Here is a 17331-nt window from a genome sequence, read left to right as displayed (position 1 = left end):
TTGTGGGGATACAAAAATGTACATGGCAAAGTTCTGGGCACTTATTAGTTATGTTTCCTTAGCTGTGTGCTAAAGTTCTCTGTGTCCTCATTTATAGTAAATCTCCTTTCTATCTGTAAAATAGGATTACAAAGTTTTAGATTTTTTCCCTAATCTAAATTTTCCAGAAATGTATTGCATACTTGTTTGCTTTAGGAAGCAGATGATAGCGAGCACTTTTAATACTTACTAGATGAAAGACTGGGTGTCTTCTGCCTGACTGTTCATTCTTACTGCATACAGAAACTATAAGGTCAAGGGCACCAGGAGGACATTTCCTGGCTCCTCAAAATACCCCCTTCCCTGTGATTGTAGATATATAAATTTCCTTTAGCCAAAGACAAGTCCTTTATCTAACAATTATTTTAGAGATATGGGGAAAACGAAAGTAACTAGGAGAGATAACATTGACTTAAATTCCCTCTCAGGTAAAAGTATTTGCCATCAAATGATCCTTATTTGGAGGAGTTTATGGAAAGGGGGTGCTTTAGGTAAGGTAAAAAGGATTATAATGTTACAGAAAGGGGAGCTTTAGGGCCCCTCTACTTATAATTTTTGGGCACATGTCAGTCCTGATCATTATATGAGGCTATAGAAATAGATGCTAGAACAGAGATTCTCAAGGAGTTAGGGAAGGTCTGTTATTCCCCAGGGTAGGGAGAAATAAGGAGAAAAGTGAGTATTTTTTCCAACTAAATAAGCCCCAAGTATTTGAACCGTGTCTCCTAAAGGGACAAATTCCTTCCCAGCCACCTACACCCTCCCCCCCCATCACTAAGCCTAGTGAGAAATGTCATAGATGGTCACATGACGCTCACATGAATGATGGGGAGGCCTGGAAAAGGCTGAGAACCACTGCATTGAAATGTTGGAGCCAATGAGCTCTAGAACTTGGTTTCTTATCACTTGACTCTCATAAAAGTAGAATGTAGAATTTGCAGCTGTCTGATTCACTGCATAGTGCAAGCAGTATGCAGACCTCCATGAGACCAGAAGCTCCATGAGGCCTATACTTCTACACTCCCCACAAGTCATACACTCGCTATTTCTCTATTGCAATGCATTACTGAAGAATAGGGGACCCAAACATGAGATTTCTGTTCACCTTACAGAAGTCATGTGTTTAGGTGCCAAAGCTCAAGGGACTTTTAGATAGAGACTTTTGGCCATTTTGGAAAGGTCTGTTTTAACACTACACCAGTTTTAATTGTACCATTATCTTTGACGTCCACAAAATTTCTGAATTTCTCCTCCCACAGGCCCAGTTCCTCTTGATTTTCCTGTTGGCACAAAAAAAGGGAGCAAACTGAGGTTATATATTGCAACAAATGTTGTTACCACAATAGCACATTTATTTGATTAAAATATTAGACTGAGGAAGTGATTTCATCTTTTAAAAGGCCAATTTATGATATCAGTATATTAATCAAATTAGATCTATGTTCTATATAAATGCCATTAATCATCCTTATGATCTATAGCAGACATGAATATATTTTTTATTGTGGTAAAATGTACATAACTTAAAATTTACCATTTTAACCATTTTTAAGTGGCATTAAGTACATTCACATGTTGTACAACCATCATCACCATCCATTTCCAGAAGTTTTACATCCTTCCAAACTGAACCTCTGCACCCATTAAACAATAATTCCCCATTCTCCCCTCCCCCCAGCTCTTGACAACTACTTTTCTATTTCCTGTCTTTATGAATTTGACTACTCTAGATATCTAAGTAGAATCATAAAGTATTTGTCCTTTTGAGACTGGCTTACTTCACTTAGTATAATGTCTTCAAGATTCATCCATTTTGTAGCATGTATCAGAATTTCCTTCCTTTTTAAGGCTGAATAATATTCCATTGCATGTATATACTCCATTTTGTGTGTGCATTCATCTGTCAATGACTCTTGGATTACCGGATTGCTTCTACCTTTTGGCTACTGTGAATATCATTCAGCTATGAACATAGGCTGCAAATACTGGTTTGAGTCCCACTTTCAGTTTTGGATATATATCCATAAATGGAATTACTGGATCATATTGTAATTCTTTTTTTTCTTTAATTTTTAATTAATTAATTAATTATTTTTATTTTTGGCTGCGTTGGGTCTTTGTTGCTGGGCATGGGTTTTCTCTGGTTGTGGCAAGTAGGGGCTACGCTTCGTTGCAGTGCGCGGGCTTCTCATTGCAGTGGCTTCTCTTGTTGCGGAGCACGGGCTCTAGGCACACGCAGGCTTCAGCAGTTGCACCAGGCGAGCTCAGTAGTTGTGGCTCACGGGCTCAGTAGTCATGGCACGCGAGCTCTAGAGTGCAGGCTCAGTAGTTGTGGCGCACGGGCTTAGTTGCTCTGCGTCATGTGGGATGTTCCTGGACCAGGGCTCGAACCCGTGTCCCCTGCATTGGCAGGCTGATTCTTAACCACTGCACCACCAGGTGAGCCCCTCATATTGTAATTCTATGTTTAATTGTTTAGGAACTGCCACACTGTTTGACGTGAATATCTTTAAAAGAGCCAAAATGATGTGAAAGCACTTTGCAAAATGCAGTCTTTTACATATGTAAGGCAAAACATTTAGAATCAAATAACTTGGGTCTCTTCTGAGAGACCCTAAGCGAAGATTTTGGCTGAGATGGGCACCTTCCCCCCTGCTTCAATTAGCCAAACTACTGGCTGTGTTCCTGTGCTGGATGGAGAAGTCAACTGGGATGACCACTGCTCAGGTTCACTATCTTTTGACCTAGAGCCATGAACTTTCAGGCTTTACAAAAGTCACCTTTTCTCTGGTAAAATGAAAAAAGTTTTAAAAGAATTGTGTGTGTATGTGAAAAGCACATTTCTTTTTAAAAAGTGAGGGACTTCCCTGGTGGTCCAGTGGGTAAGACTCTGCACTCCCAATGCAGAGGGCCTGGGTTCGAACCCTCATCAGGGAACTACATCCCGCATGCATGCCACAATTAAAAGTCCGCATGCCACAACTAAAAGATCTCTCATGCTCCAGTTAAAAGATCCTGCATGCTGCAACGAAGATCCTGAGTGCCACAACTAAGACCCAGCACAGCCAAAATAAATAAACAAATAGATAGATAAATAATAATGAAGTGAGCCCTTTCCCTATTTCTAGGCTGTTTCTTCATAATTAAAGCTTCTGTAAAGTGAGTCTGTTTTTTTTTAAATGACACCTGAATTCTTTTTTTTTTTTTTTTTTTTTGCGGTACACGGGCCTCTCACTGTTGTGGCCTCTCCCGTTGTGGAGCACAGACTCCGGACGCGCAAGCTCAGCGGCCATGGGTCACGGGCCCAGCCGCTCCGCAGCATGTGGGATCTTCCCGGACCGGGGCACGAACCCGTGTCCCCTGCATCGGCAGGCGGACTCTCAACCACTGCGCCACCAGGGAAGCCCGACACCTGAATTCTTAATGTGGGATTATTATCCTGAGGTCTAGATAGGCTTTAAAGTTTGTGAACTCCCTGAAACAGTAGGAAAAAAATTTTTTTTTCTACAGAGATGGTTCACAGTTTTCATCAGAGTCCTGCAAGGGGGTGTTTGACTCAAAACCACTATCTAAGCTATCTGATTAGAGGTCTCCCAAAAGCTAATATAACATATTGTCACAAAGCTGTGTAAGGCACAAATGTGTTAGTTTTTTTCTTCCCTATTTGAAAATGGAAAAATTATTCTCTCTCATATTCATCAGTATGGGCCAGTTCTCAAGAGGGAGAAGCATTTGTCTTATTGCACTGGAAATATTTTTCACCATTCTTGGTGGCCATAGCTACTGTCAGGGTTCCTTTAAAGATGTGTGGGGCTTTGGATGAAGAGAAGATTTCTGGAATGTCCATTCTCCAGAATTTAGCCAAAATAATCTTTCCGAAACAGAAATCAGACCATGTATCTCTGCTGCTTAAGACCTTTCCATAGTTCTCCTTTGCTCTTAAAGTCCAAAAAAGTTAATGTGACTTAGAAGAATATAAGCTCCAAGATAATGAGGGAATCTGATTAGTTTGATGATACAGCACCAATTCCTTGAACAGTGCCTGGCCTACAGGAGGTCCCATTTATATGTAGTAAAGCACTTACCAACTACCCACCTGTATAAGGGAAGAACAGACCTATTATACTGCACATAATGATGATGATAGTGAAAAACATTTTAAAAAGATAAATTACTCTATGTAGATTACCTGAGTGGTGTCATCTGATGTATCCTCCTCATTTTCCTTGGTAGCTCTGCTGTAATATAAAGTTGTTTCACTCATGGCAAGACTGACAATTTGTTCAATGATAAAGATTTCCATTTCCAAATATTGAGACCCCATAAATTATATCCTTTAACTTATTAAAAATAACATCATTATAAAAATAAATTTACGAAATTAAACATTTATGATGAACATTAATCCAACAGCTTGATTTCTTATAAAATGTAGAGAGATTTGAATTTTCTTAACTCTTTTAGAAATACATTAATCAGTTTTTTTATTATAAATGTAATACATGTTCATAGTATTTAAACAAAACATAAGCAAGGTAGAACACAGTTCCTCTCGCGCAGTATTACCCTAGAATGGAGCAACATGATGCACTGTCTTGCACGATGATGACAACTTATTCTAACACCTATAGTTATATTTGAGTGCATATTTCTTCCATTCTTAACAATACTAGACTTCATGGATTTTTTTTAACTCTTTGCCAATCTAATGTTTTAGAAAAGATAATGCATTTCAATTTGAACTTGTACCATTAATGATGCAGACTACCTTTTTATACATTAAACGGTATTTCTAGTTCTGTGAATTGTCTATTCATACTCATTATACATTAATTTTTTCTTTAGTGTAAAATGCAGAATGCATATAGAAGAGTATATAATGTATGCACAGAGTTTAAAGAACAATACTAAAGTGAACAATTATGAACCTACCAGTGAGCATAAGCAACAGAAATGACTTGTTCTTTTGGAGTTCCTATGTGCCTCTCTTCAAATGCATCTGCCCCCCTAATAGTTGCATTCAATGCTACAAATTTCCCTCTAAGCACTGCTTTTGCTGCATCCCACAAATTTTGATGTTGTATTTTAATTTTCATTTAGTTTGAAATCTTTTCCTTTCTTTCTTTTTAGATTTCTTCTTTGTGTTATTAAGAAGCATGTTGTTTAATCTTCAAGTATTTTGGAATTTTCCAGCTTTCTGTTGTTGATTTCTAGTTTAATTGCATTGTGGTCTGAGAGCTGGCATTGTATGATATCCATTTGTTTAAATTTGTTAAGGTGTGTTTTATGACGCAAAATATGGTCTTGGTGAATGTTCCATGTGAGCTTGAGAAGAATGTGTATTCTACTGTTGTTGGATGAAGGAGACTATAGATGTCAATTATAGCCAGCTGATTGATGGTGCTTTTGAATTAGAATATGTCCTTATTGATCTTCTCCCTGCTGAATCTGTCCATTCCTGATAGAAGGGTGTTAAGGTCTCTAATTATAATAGTGGATTCATCTATTTCTACTTGCAGTACTATCATTCTTGCCTCAAGTATTTTGATGCTTTGTTATCAGGCACATACTTTCCCTGTTTTGAAGTTAGCTCTTTCTGAAATTAATATAACTACTCCTATTTTCTTTTTTTTTTTTGAGAGTCGGGAGTTAAGTTTTATTGGGGGCAAAATGAGGACTGCAGCCCAGGAGACAGCGTTTCAGATAACTGAAAAACTGCTCTGCTATTTTCTTTTTTAAAGATCATAATGCTATCATTTATTGGATGAAAAAAACAAAGAAGAAAAAGAATTTTGGAATGTTTGGGGGAAAAACAGCTTGCTTATAAGTAAAATTCTTTCTCTTTGAAACGAGTTAGTAAAAAAGAAAACAATCTTCATTATATGAAATAACATTGCTAGGTAGGAAAAGCAGCACACAAGAATATATTTTTGGATATAAAAATTTATATTTATATATAGTTATGCCATCAGCAGCATTCAAAATTAGCTGAGTATCTATACAATTACACATATTGATTCATGTTTTAATGAAGTGTTTTAAAAGCTCATCATATTAGAGCATGCACAATATTCTGAAGGCATATAATTTCCCCATGGGTTTCTGAACATCCTTACCCTCAACTTCACAATCAGAATGTACAAAAGCAGTGAAAGATCAGAGTTCAGAAGTGTTTTATTTTTCTTTTCCTTGTTCAAAGTGCCTAAGTCAAGCAAATATATTGAAAAAGGCAAAATAAACACTTTGCATAGCAGAAGATTGCAAGTTTGCACGTAAACTATGATTCTCCTTTAGGACATTACACAAGTACAAGGTACATCTGTACTTAGAATAAGGCTCATTACCTCTTCTTGCAGCATGAATGTTCAACAGGCAGAGAGCAACGTTCTGCCCAGGGACCAGTCTCAATTTGGTCTCAAAGAATGCCTCCCAAGGATCCACAAGGACAATAAGTCTAGGCAGCCATTTATATCAGGGAACTTTTGTGCCCACTATGTCTACTTTTTGGTGCTGTCTATTAAATGTAGTGACATTACTTTGTTGTGAATATACACATTAGTGTTATTACGATGCTGTGGACTGACCTTTCACTCCAAATAGCCATGTTACCCCCATCTAGTGAACTCACTCTTCCCTGGTTTCAGTTCAGCCCGTCTATAGAAAATTTTTTTTACATTTCCAAGCCCAGTGTCAGTTTATCAGCTCCTGCTAAGAAGGATATAATTTTATTTGGTCAATTTACATTAACAATATGGTCGGCCTGTTAAACTTTAGCCATTCTAATAGGTGTATGGTAGTACATCACTGTTGTTTTAATTTGCAATACTCTAATGACTAATGGCATTGAACATATTTTTCAAGTGCTTATTTGTCACTTGTATATCTTCTTTGGTGAAATATCTGTTCAAATCTTTTGTTTATTAGGTTATTTTCTTAAATTTTGAGAGTTCTTTCTATATTATATCAATACATACAACTTCTTTATTAGATATATACTTTGCAAATATTTTCTCTTAGTCTATGAATTATCTTTTCATTCTCTTCATATAGTCTTTTTTTAATATACTAAAGCTTTATTTGAATCATTATACAGAGGGATTAATATCCCTTTTTATTGTTGAATAATATTTTATTTTAATTGATTATGGTTAATTATTCAGGTTTTTTCTAGATTTTACTATGACAATGCCACAATAAACTCCTTCATACATTTATCTTAGATACATGTGTGTTTGATTACAACAGGACAAAGTCCCAAAACTGGTACTGCTAGTTCAAACGTATACATATTCTAAATTTTAATGCATTTCCAGATCATTTCCTCCAGTTTGAAGCAACTCATACTCAAATGAACAAAGTCTAAGGCCTGGATGAACCTTGAGGACATTCTTCTAAGTGAAATAAGCCAGTCACAGAAAGATAAATACTACATGATCCCACCTATATTAGGTATCTAAAATAGTCAAATTCATAGACTCAAAGAGGAATGGTGGCTGCCAGGGGCTAAGGGGAGGGGGAAATGGGGAGTTACTAATCAATGGGCATAAAGTTTCAGTTAAGCAAGATGAATAAGTTCTAGAGACCTACTGTACAGCACTGTGCCTACAGTTAACAATACTGTATGGAACACTTAAAATTTTGTGAAGAGGGTAGATCTCATGTTAAGTGCTCTTACTACAGTAAAATAAAATAAAATAAAGCAAAATAAAATAATTAATAGTCAATGCAAATTAAAGGAAGAATAATAACCTACTTCTTCATATAGTCTTTGAATGGGCAGGCATTTTTACTTTTGGTTATGTCCATTTAACCCATTTTTTTCTTTTGTGGATCATGCTTTTGGTGTAATATCTAAGACATCTTTGCCTGATCCAAGGTTTCAAGATTTTCTTCATTGTTGTCTAGAAGTTTTATAGTTTTAGGTTTTACATTTAGGTCTATATTGTATTTTGAATAATTTTCTTTTTTTTTTTTTTGATTGACGTTTCATTCTTGTTTGTGGCAACTTCTGAGCTCCTCACATGCCAGACTGGAAATTACAAGTCCTTGCCTTTTCATTTTGTTCAAGTTTTTTTGTTTGTTTGTATTTTGTTTTTGCGGTTATAATAAAGTTTAAAGTTTAAAATTTCTAAGTAATCGAATCAATCACCGTTTTTTCCTATGGCTCTTCAGTTTTTCTTACACTAATAAGATTTTTTAAATTCTACATTTTTTCCTATTTTTATTTTCTTGTGTGCTTTATTTTTATTTATCTGGAATTCATTTTTGCTAATGTTCTGAGGTTAGGACCTTACATTTTTTTTCCAAGTGGATAATCTAATTTTCCTAACACAAAGATAAATACAAATAATGGAAATATAAACTAGTACACAACCTCTATGGGAGGCAATTTGGAAACATCTATCAAAAGTACAGATGTACAAACCATTTGATCAGAAATTATACTTCTGTGACTCTGGTCTATGGATATACTTGCATGTATGCAAAATGACACATATACAAGGTTATTCATGAAGTAAGTAGTTGTAAAACAATATCAGAAACAACTTTAAAGTCTACTAGCAGGGATTAACTAAATGAATCACAGTGTAACCATATAATAGAAACTATGTAGCTGTTTTAAAGAAATTAGAAACTACCACATTGGTAAAGGGAAAGAAAGCAAGGTACAGAATAATGTGTAAAGATGATATTATTTGTGTCAGGAAAGGAAAAAACAAAGAATACATTAATCTTATTGTATAGGCATAAATTATCTCTGGAAGGATACATAGAAAACTGGAAACACTGATTACTTTCAAGGATGGAATGAGGTAGCTCAAGCACAAATGGTGAGGGAGACTTTTCACTATATACACCTTTTTTTTTCACATCTTTATTGGAGTATAAATGCTTTACACTGTTGTGTTAGTTTCTGCTGTACAACAAAGTGAATCAGCTATATGTATACATATATCCCCATATCCCCTCACTCTTGAACCTCCTCCCACCCTTCCTATCCCATCCCTCTAGGTCGTCACAAAGCTGATCTCCCTGTGTATATACACCTTTGTACAATGTGCTTATTAAAAATAAATAAATAAAAATTTAAAAGCCCAACTTAGATATCATCTCTAAAACAAAATAAAACAAAAATAATGGGAGTTTAGTAAAAGGAAAAAATGTTTTAAATATTAATGCTTTAAATATAAATAAATAATGAATTAAATATAAATAACAAATACAGGGATTTGTTATGCTATTAGTATTTTCAGTCAAAAAAAGTAATTGAATTATATTCATAAGGCACTAACAGAGTAGGTGGCAGGATTGTGGGTATTTTAATTTTTCTTCTTTTCAATATTTTCTATTTTTCCTTCAATGAACACATTTCTGTGATAAAATAAGTTGTTTATATTTTATAAATTTATTTATTTATTTATTTATTTTTGGCTGTGTCAGGTATTCGTTGCTGCGCGGGCTTTCTCTAGTTGCGGTGAGCAGGGGCTACTCTTTGTTGTGGTGTGTGGGCTTCTCATTGCGGTGGCTTCTCTTGTTGCAGAGCATGGGCTCTAGGTGTGTGGGCTTCAGTAGTTGTAGTGTGCAGGCTCAGTAGTTGTGGCTTGAGGGCTCTAGAGCGCAGGCTCAGCAGTTGTGGCACATGGGCTTAGTTGCTCCACGGCATGTGGAATCTTCCTGAACCAGGGCTCAAACCCGCATCCCATGCATTGGCAGGTGGATTCTTAACCACTACACCACCAGGAAAGTCCCAAAATAAGGTTTTTTAATATTAAAATTTTAAAATAGAAATAGTTGAAACTCAGAAAAAAATCACTATGTTGAATGCTTTCTGCAGCTCATATAAGATGTTCATTATTTGGGTAAAAATAGAAAGGCTGGAGGATTTAAAGACAATATTGGTAAAAATGGAACTAGAATCTCCTTCTACTACTATCTTCCAATTCATGCGACCCACACACAAACAGCTTTGATCAAATGGTTGGTTCCAGAAAATTCCTGGACAACTATTTAAGTCTAAGGTAACTCATGTTATTCTAAAGAGGTAAAATGAAATTCTGAAGACATGTTAGTTCACATTAGCATCTATCAAGTTAACAGGGTGCGGGCTTCCCTGGTGGCACAGTGGTTAAGAATCTGCCTGCCAATGTAGGGGACATGGGTTCAATCCCTGGTCCAGGAAGATCCCACATGCCGCAGAGCAACTAGGCCTGTGCGCCACAGCTGCTGAGCCTGCGCTCTAGAGCCTGCGAGCCACAACTGCTGAGCCCACGTGCTGCAACTACTGAAGCCCGTTCGCCTAGAGCCTGTGCTCTGCGACAAGAGAAGCCACTGCAGTGAGAGGCCTGTGCACCGCAATGAAGAGTAGCCCCTGCTCGCCGCAACTAGAGAAAGCCCGCGCACAGCAACAAAGACACAATACAGCCAAAAATAAATAAATACATTTATTAAAAAAAAAAAAGTTAACAGGATGCTTTTTCAGAAGGATGTGTAGGGTAGAGAATGTCCTCAGTCAAACATATAGGATGTGTTAAGAGTGTCATCTTCACAAATGTCTGAGAATAATTTTTGTCATCAAGCCTGCATTCACCTGCACAGGTGAAAAGATGAAATTTCTCAGAACAATATCCCAGGAAATAAGGCAAACCAGTTTTCTATGGTGATGTATTATCTATTTAGGCAACTGGTATTCACAATCAGGTTTTCTTAAGTTCTTTATGTGTTAAGTAATGTGCAAAAATACCTTTGCTTGGGAGGAATCTGCAGCTGCTCAAAGTACAGTTGGCCCAGGGAGTTTATGCTCATCACAACCTCTTCTTCAGATACCAAGTCTATCTTGAATGGGTTTGCTGTGATGTGACACTTCAGATCTCCTTTTCCATTTGCCAATACGAGACTGCCTGTATCCCCTGAGCATGAAATCAGCCTGGAAAACAAGGCAGGAAGAGAAAAATAAATTGCTATAGGTTTACATGGCTCAATGCAATTCTCAATTCAAATTAGTAAATCAATATTCATGTGACATAGCACAGATAAAGCAGTAGAGAGCTGTAATTGAGAGCATGGGCTTTGGTGTCAGAAAGCCTGGACTAAACATAGCTCTCCCACGCACTAGGTGTATAACTGTGGACAAGTTAATCTTTCTAGTTCTTGGTTTCCTCATCTGTAAAGTGGAAATGATAAAAGCAAGAACAAATAGAGCTTTTTGAGAGGATTAAATGAGATAACACATGTAAAGCACTTGGCACAGAGCCTGGCACATAATAAGCGCTCAGTAAATGTTAGCTCTCATCATCATTATTACTTTGGTCTGGACAGGTTAGTAACAAATTGGTGCATAGAATTTAAACATTTTGCTTTTCTTTCTCGTTCCAACCCTACACTTAGAAACTGAGTAAATAACACAGATTGGGTTATTGATTCACTCAGTCCAAAGTGAGATGGAAAGATGAAACTTTTGTTTATTTATCACCTGACTTCCAACAGCCCAATCAGACACATAGACTTTTAGGATGCTTTGGATCCCCAGGAGTTATATAAGCTCAGAGACAGCACTTAAAATCCCTAGGTCTATCATCAGGAAAAAAAGGGAGACTCAAATCAACAGAATTAGAAATGAAAAAGGAGAAGTAACAACTGACACTGCAGAAATACAAAGGATCATGAGAGATTACTACAAGCAACTCTATGCCAATAAAATGGACAACCTGGAAGAAATGGACAAATTCTTAGAAAAGTACAACCTCCCAAGACTGAACCAGGAAGAAACAGAAAATATGAACAGACAAATCAAAAGCACTGAAATTGAAACTGTGATTAAAAATCTTCCAACAAACAAAAGCCCAGGGCCAGATGGCTTCACAGGTGAATACTATCAAACATTTACAGAAGAGCTAACACCTATCCTTCTCATACTCTTCCAAAATATAGCAGAGGGAGGAATACTCCCAAACTCATTCTACGAGGCCACCATCATCCTGATACCAAAACCAAACAAAGATATCACAAAAAAAGAAAATTACAGGCCAAAACCACTGATGAACATAGATGCAAAAATCCTCCACAAAATACTAGCAAACAGAATCCAACAGCACATTAAGAGGATCATATGCCATGATCAACTGGGGTTTATCCCAGGAATGCAAGGTTTCTTCAATATATGCAAATCAATCAATGTGATACACCATATCAACAAATTGAAGGATTAAAAACTATATGATAATCTCGATAGATGCAGAAAAAGCTTTTGACAAAATTCAACACCATTTATGATAAAAACTCTCCAGAAAGTGGGCATATATGACAAACCCACAGCCAACATCATTCTCAATGGTGAAAAACTGAAAGCATTTCCTCTAAGATCAGGAACAGGACAAGGGTGTCCACTCTCACCACTACTATTCAACATAGTTTTGGAAGTTTTAGCCATGGCAATCAGAGAAGAAAAAGAAGTAAAAGGAATCCAAATTGGAAAAGAAGAAGTAAAACTGTCACTGTTTGCAGATGACATGATACTACACACAGAAAATCCTAAAGATGCCACCAGAAAACTACTAGAGTTAATCAATGAATTTGGTAAAGTAGCAGGATACAAATTAATGCACAGAAATCTCTTGCATTCCTATACATTAACAACAAAAAATCAGAAAGAGAAATTAGGAAACAGTCCCATTTACAACTGCAACAAAAAGAAAAAAAAATACCTAGGAATAAACCTACCTAAGGAGATAAAAGACCTGTATGCAGAAAACTATAAGATACTGATGAAATAAATCAAAGATGATACAAACAGATGGGAAGATATACCATGTTCTTGGATTGGAAGAATCAACATTGTGAAAATGACTATACTACCCAAAGCAATCTACAGATTCAATGCAATCCCTATCAAATTACCAATGGCATTTTCACAGAACTAGAACAAAAAATTTTATAATTTGTATGGAAACACAAAAGACCCTGAATAGCCAAAGCAATCTTGAGAAAGAAAAACAGAGCTGGAGGAATCAGGCTCCCTGACTTCAGACTCTACTACAAAGCTACAGTAATCAAGACAGTATGGTACTGGCACAAAAACAGAAATATAGATCGATGGAACAGAATAGAAAGCCCAGAGATAAACCCATGCACATATGGTCACCTTATCTTTGACAAAGGAGGCAAGAATATACAGTGGAGAAAAGACAGCCTCTTCAATAAGTGGTGCTGGGAAAACTGGACAGCTACATGTAAAAGAATGAATTACAACACTCCCTAGCACCATACACAAAAATAAACTCAAAATGGATTAAAGAGCTAAATGTAAGGCCAGACACTACAAAACTCTTAGAGGAAAACACAGGCAAAACACTCTATGACATAAATCACAGCAAGATCCTTTTTGATCCACCTCCTAGAGGAATGGAAATAAAATTAAAAATAAACAAATGGGACCTAATGAAACTTAAAAGCTTTTGCACAGCAAAGGAAACCGTAAACAAGACGAAAAGACAATCCACAGAATGGGAGAAAATATTTTCAAACAAAGCAACTGACAAAGGATTATTCTCAAAAATTTACAAGCAGCTCATGCAGCTCAATATCAAAAAAACAAACAATCCAAAAATGGGTGGAACACCCAAATAGACATTTCTCCAAAGTAGACATCAGATTGCCAACAAACACATGAAAAGATGCTGAACATCACTAATCATTAGAGAAATGCAAACCAAAACTACAATGAGGTATCACCTCACACTGGTCAGAATGGCCTTCGTCAAAAAATCTAGAAACAATAAGTGCTGGAGAGGGTGTGGATAAAAGGGAACCCTCTTGCACTGTTGGTGGGAATGTAAATTGATACAACCACTATGGAGAACAGTATGGAGGTTCCTTAAAAAACTAAAAATAGAACTACCATATGACCCAGCAATCCCACTACTGGGCATATACCCTGAGAAAACCATAATTCAAAAAGATGCATGTACCACAATGTTCATTGCAGCACTATTTACAGTAGCCAGGACATGGAAGCAACCTAAATGTCCATCAACAGATGAATGGATAAAGAAGATGTGGCACATATATACAATGGAATATTAGCCATAAAAAGGAACGAAATTAAATTATTTGTAATGAGGTGGATGGACCTAGAGTCTGTCATACGGAGTGAAGTAAGTCAGAAAGAGAAAAACAAATACCGTATGCTAACACACATATATGGAATCTAAAAAAACAGTACTGATGAACCTAGTGGCAGGGCAGGAATAAAGATGCAGACGTAGAGAATGGACTTGAGGACACAGGGGCAAGGGGAAGCTGGGACGAAGTAAGAGAGCAGCACTGACGTATATACACTACCAAATGTGAAATAGATGGCTAGTGGGAAGCTGCTGCATAGCACAGGGAGATCAGCTCAGTGCTTTGTGATGACCTAGAGGGGTGGGATAGGGAAGGTGGGAGGGAGGCTCAAGAGGGAGGGGATATGGGGATATATGTATACATGTAGCTGATTCACTTTGTTGTACAGCAGAAACTAACACAACATTGTAAAGCAATTATCCTCCAATAAAGATCTAAAAATAAAAAAATTAAATCCCTAGGTCTAGATATTTTTCTAGTGCATAGTCACCCTGGTCACAGGCCTCATTAGGGAGGATTAGGAGGGATAGTTTATGATCTTATTATATCTTTACAACCTCCTCCATGGATTCTAGGCCTGCCCCTCAAGCAAGATGCTTTGGGTTCTGGAAACTAACTTTGTAGTTTGAGAGGTTGTGTCTCACTGTTCATCAAACCTAAAGAGAGTTCTTTTGATTTTTCTGTCAAGTAGGATTCTAGTCCATCTATTTCAGCCTAATGGACCCCTTGATGTATTGTGCGCTGCCCTGAGGCTTGAGCCATTTTGAGTACCACACAGGCCCTGTTATGGAAACACGTCTACCTTGTCTCTTACAACTAAATGCTGCTACTTTGACTCTGCCACCTAGAGTCTCATCATTTCCACTGAAATCAGGGAGCCCATTGTAACGGTACCATCCCCACCATTATCTCTAGCTCAGAAAAGACATTCACTCACTATAATGCTTTCTAAGTGTTCCCTCACTAATGTATTTCTCAATGAAGGGAGTATCTTTTGGATCCTTTGGAGAACAGAATTAGGGGCTAGATGCATATGACATATCCACTTCAACATCTTTATCTCCCTAAGTCTATGAATCATATCTTCTACACGGGCCAAGGAATTTCTGGTATCTCAGCTTCATTCAGCACAGTCCATAGCTGAGTTCAAGTTATACTTAACCAAGCAAATAATTAGAACCACTTTCAGCTGTCTAAGCTAGCATATTAAATCTGGATTCTCTGGTACCTGTACCCATGTCAGTAAATTTAGCATGATCCTAAAATTATGGTCCTTCCTTCTGGTCTAGAAGTCCCTCAGAAGTCATTTCCATGCATATTTCCCAGATTTTTGCCAGTATAAAATCTTTTAATTCTTTAGGTGTGTAAGCCTTTTCCTCCTGGGTTTGACTGTAATTGGCTCCCTAGGCATGTTGGGGTCTGACTTGATAGTGGGTCTGGAGGCAGTGAAGGGTGGTAAGGGTGAAGCACAGGGAGCACTGGAATCCCCTGGCACAGTATATTTCAGGTGAGGTTAACACAGGGTGTCCAAGCAGGTGAGATCAGCCTTATCAGATGGAGGAGAAGGAGCTGCTTCTGCTGAACTGGGAGGCTCAGTGGAATTTTGAGGTTTGGGACTCAGGGTTATCCAAATCTTCCCAAATGTTGCTATTCAATTTTGGGGAGTCCTACCTTTTCACAGCTGATGCCCTAAATTCATAGACCTGATGAAGCTGTGAATTCAACTTACGCTCTAGTTCAGAAAACCACAGAATCTAATTCCGATTTTCAGCTACGAGGACTCTGTAGATATGACTTTTAGGATTGTCATAGAAATATGTTAGGTTTCTGACAATTTAAAAGCCTGAAACTGCTGTTTTCTTTAAGTTCTTCAGTAAATTAATAGCAGCCAGGCCACCTCAGAGTTTTGAATGTTGTATGGCAATCATGCTATGCTATGGCCCCACCACTTGGTTTGCCCGAGCCATGCTTTCAATAGGCACTCTATTTCAGGCAACCACAAGTAGTAATTTAAGTGACTGCCACAGAATGCTGTGGTTTATTGCTAGTCGTATTAATTTGCTAGAGCTGCCATAACAAAATACCACAGACTGGGTGGCTTAAACATCAGAAATTTACTTTCTCACAATTCTGGAGGGTGGAAATCCTAGATCAAAGTGTCAGCCGGTTTGGTTTCTTCTGAGGCTTTTCTTCTTGGCTCGCAGATGGCCATCTTCTTGCTGTGTCCTTACATGGCCATCCCTCTGTCTGTGTTATCTGTATCCTCATCTCCTCCTCTTACAAGACACCAGTCATATTGGATTAGGGCCCACCCTAACGACCCTATTTTAACTTAATTACCTGTTCAAAGGCTCTGTCTCAGAATAGTCACATTCTGAGGTATGGGGGGGTTAGGGCTTCAACATATGAGTCTGGTTGGGGAGGGTAGTATTCAGCCCCAAACATTAATATCTCACCGTCTAATGAAAACCAGGTCCTCACTGCCTTTAAGTCCAAGTAGATCAGCTAACTAAGCTCAGATTCCCATCCTTGAGGGTCTGTTGCTTATACTCATTCTGATATCAATGACTATCTTAACCAAAACTCAACTGCAGATAACAGAAACAACTCTGGCTATTTTAAGCAGAAAGTAAATGACTTAATATGGAGGAATTATTAGCTTACAACATCATGGAAGGTTTGAGGTAGCAGGTTCCTGGCTGAGTGTCCAGTAATGACTCCTAGAACAATACTGCATAATTGCAGGCCAACAGAACTTCTCTCTTAGCTGGAATCAGGAAGCTGGGTAATCAGAAGTCAATGTGGCAACTGCTGGGCTCCAGGATCATGCCAACTCAGCTGCAATCCAGAGATCGGGAAACCACTGCCCTAACTAGTGGCTCTAGAGTCATTCTATAGCTGCCGATGCACATCAGCAAAATGGGAGACTCAGTTCTGAAATCAAGATAACTGTAAGTGCATCTGATTGGTGGAACCTGAATTACATCAGAAACTAGCTATATGGGAGTCTGGGAAATGGAGAAATGTAGTTTTTAGTTACTACTGTAGCCAAAGGTCCTCTAGAAAAAGGCGGAAATAGAAGCAAAACTAATATACCACATTTACTACACAATGCTAATATCACCCTGACTCCAAAACCTGGCAAAGATAGCACAGAAAAACTATAGACTAATG

At 37.6% G+C, this 17331-nt stretch overlaps 1 protein-coding gene across 1 annotated transcript in view; it reads right to left on the bottom strand.

The window, feature by feature from the left end:
• The window catches only part of GANC (glucosidase alpha, neutral C), a 71270-nt gene that overhangs the window by 39332 nt on the left and 14607 nt on the right, over positions 1–17331 (bottom strand). Inside the window, exons 5-7 of the mRNA XM_065871711.1 lie at positions 10781–10963; positions 4229–4274; positions 1253–1319 (exon numbers count right to left, since the gene is read on the bottom strand). Coding sequence (XP_065727783.1) covers positions 1253–1319; positions 4229–4274; positions 10781–10963 — 296 coding nt within the window. The remainder of the gene's footprint in view (positions 1–1252; positions 1320–4228; positions 4275–10780; positions 10964–17331) is intronic.

This window comes from Phocoena phocoena, chromosome 2 (assembly GCF_963924675.1).
Source record: "Phocoena phocoena chromosome 2, mPhoPho1.1, whole genome shotgun sequence".
NCBI classification, from domain to species: domain Eukaryota; kingdom Metazoa; phylum Chordata; class Mammalia; order Artiodactyla; family Phocoenidae; genus Phocoena; species Phocoena phocoena.
Note: the sequence above shows the minus strand (reverse complement) of the source record. Positions and strands in the feature narration are given on the sequence as shown.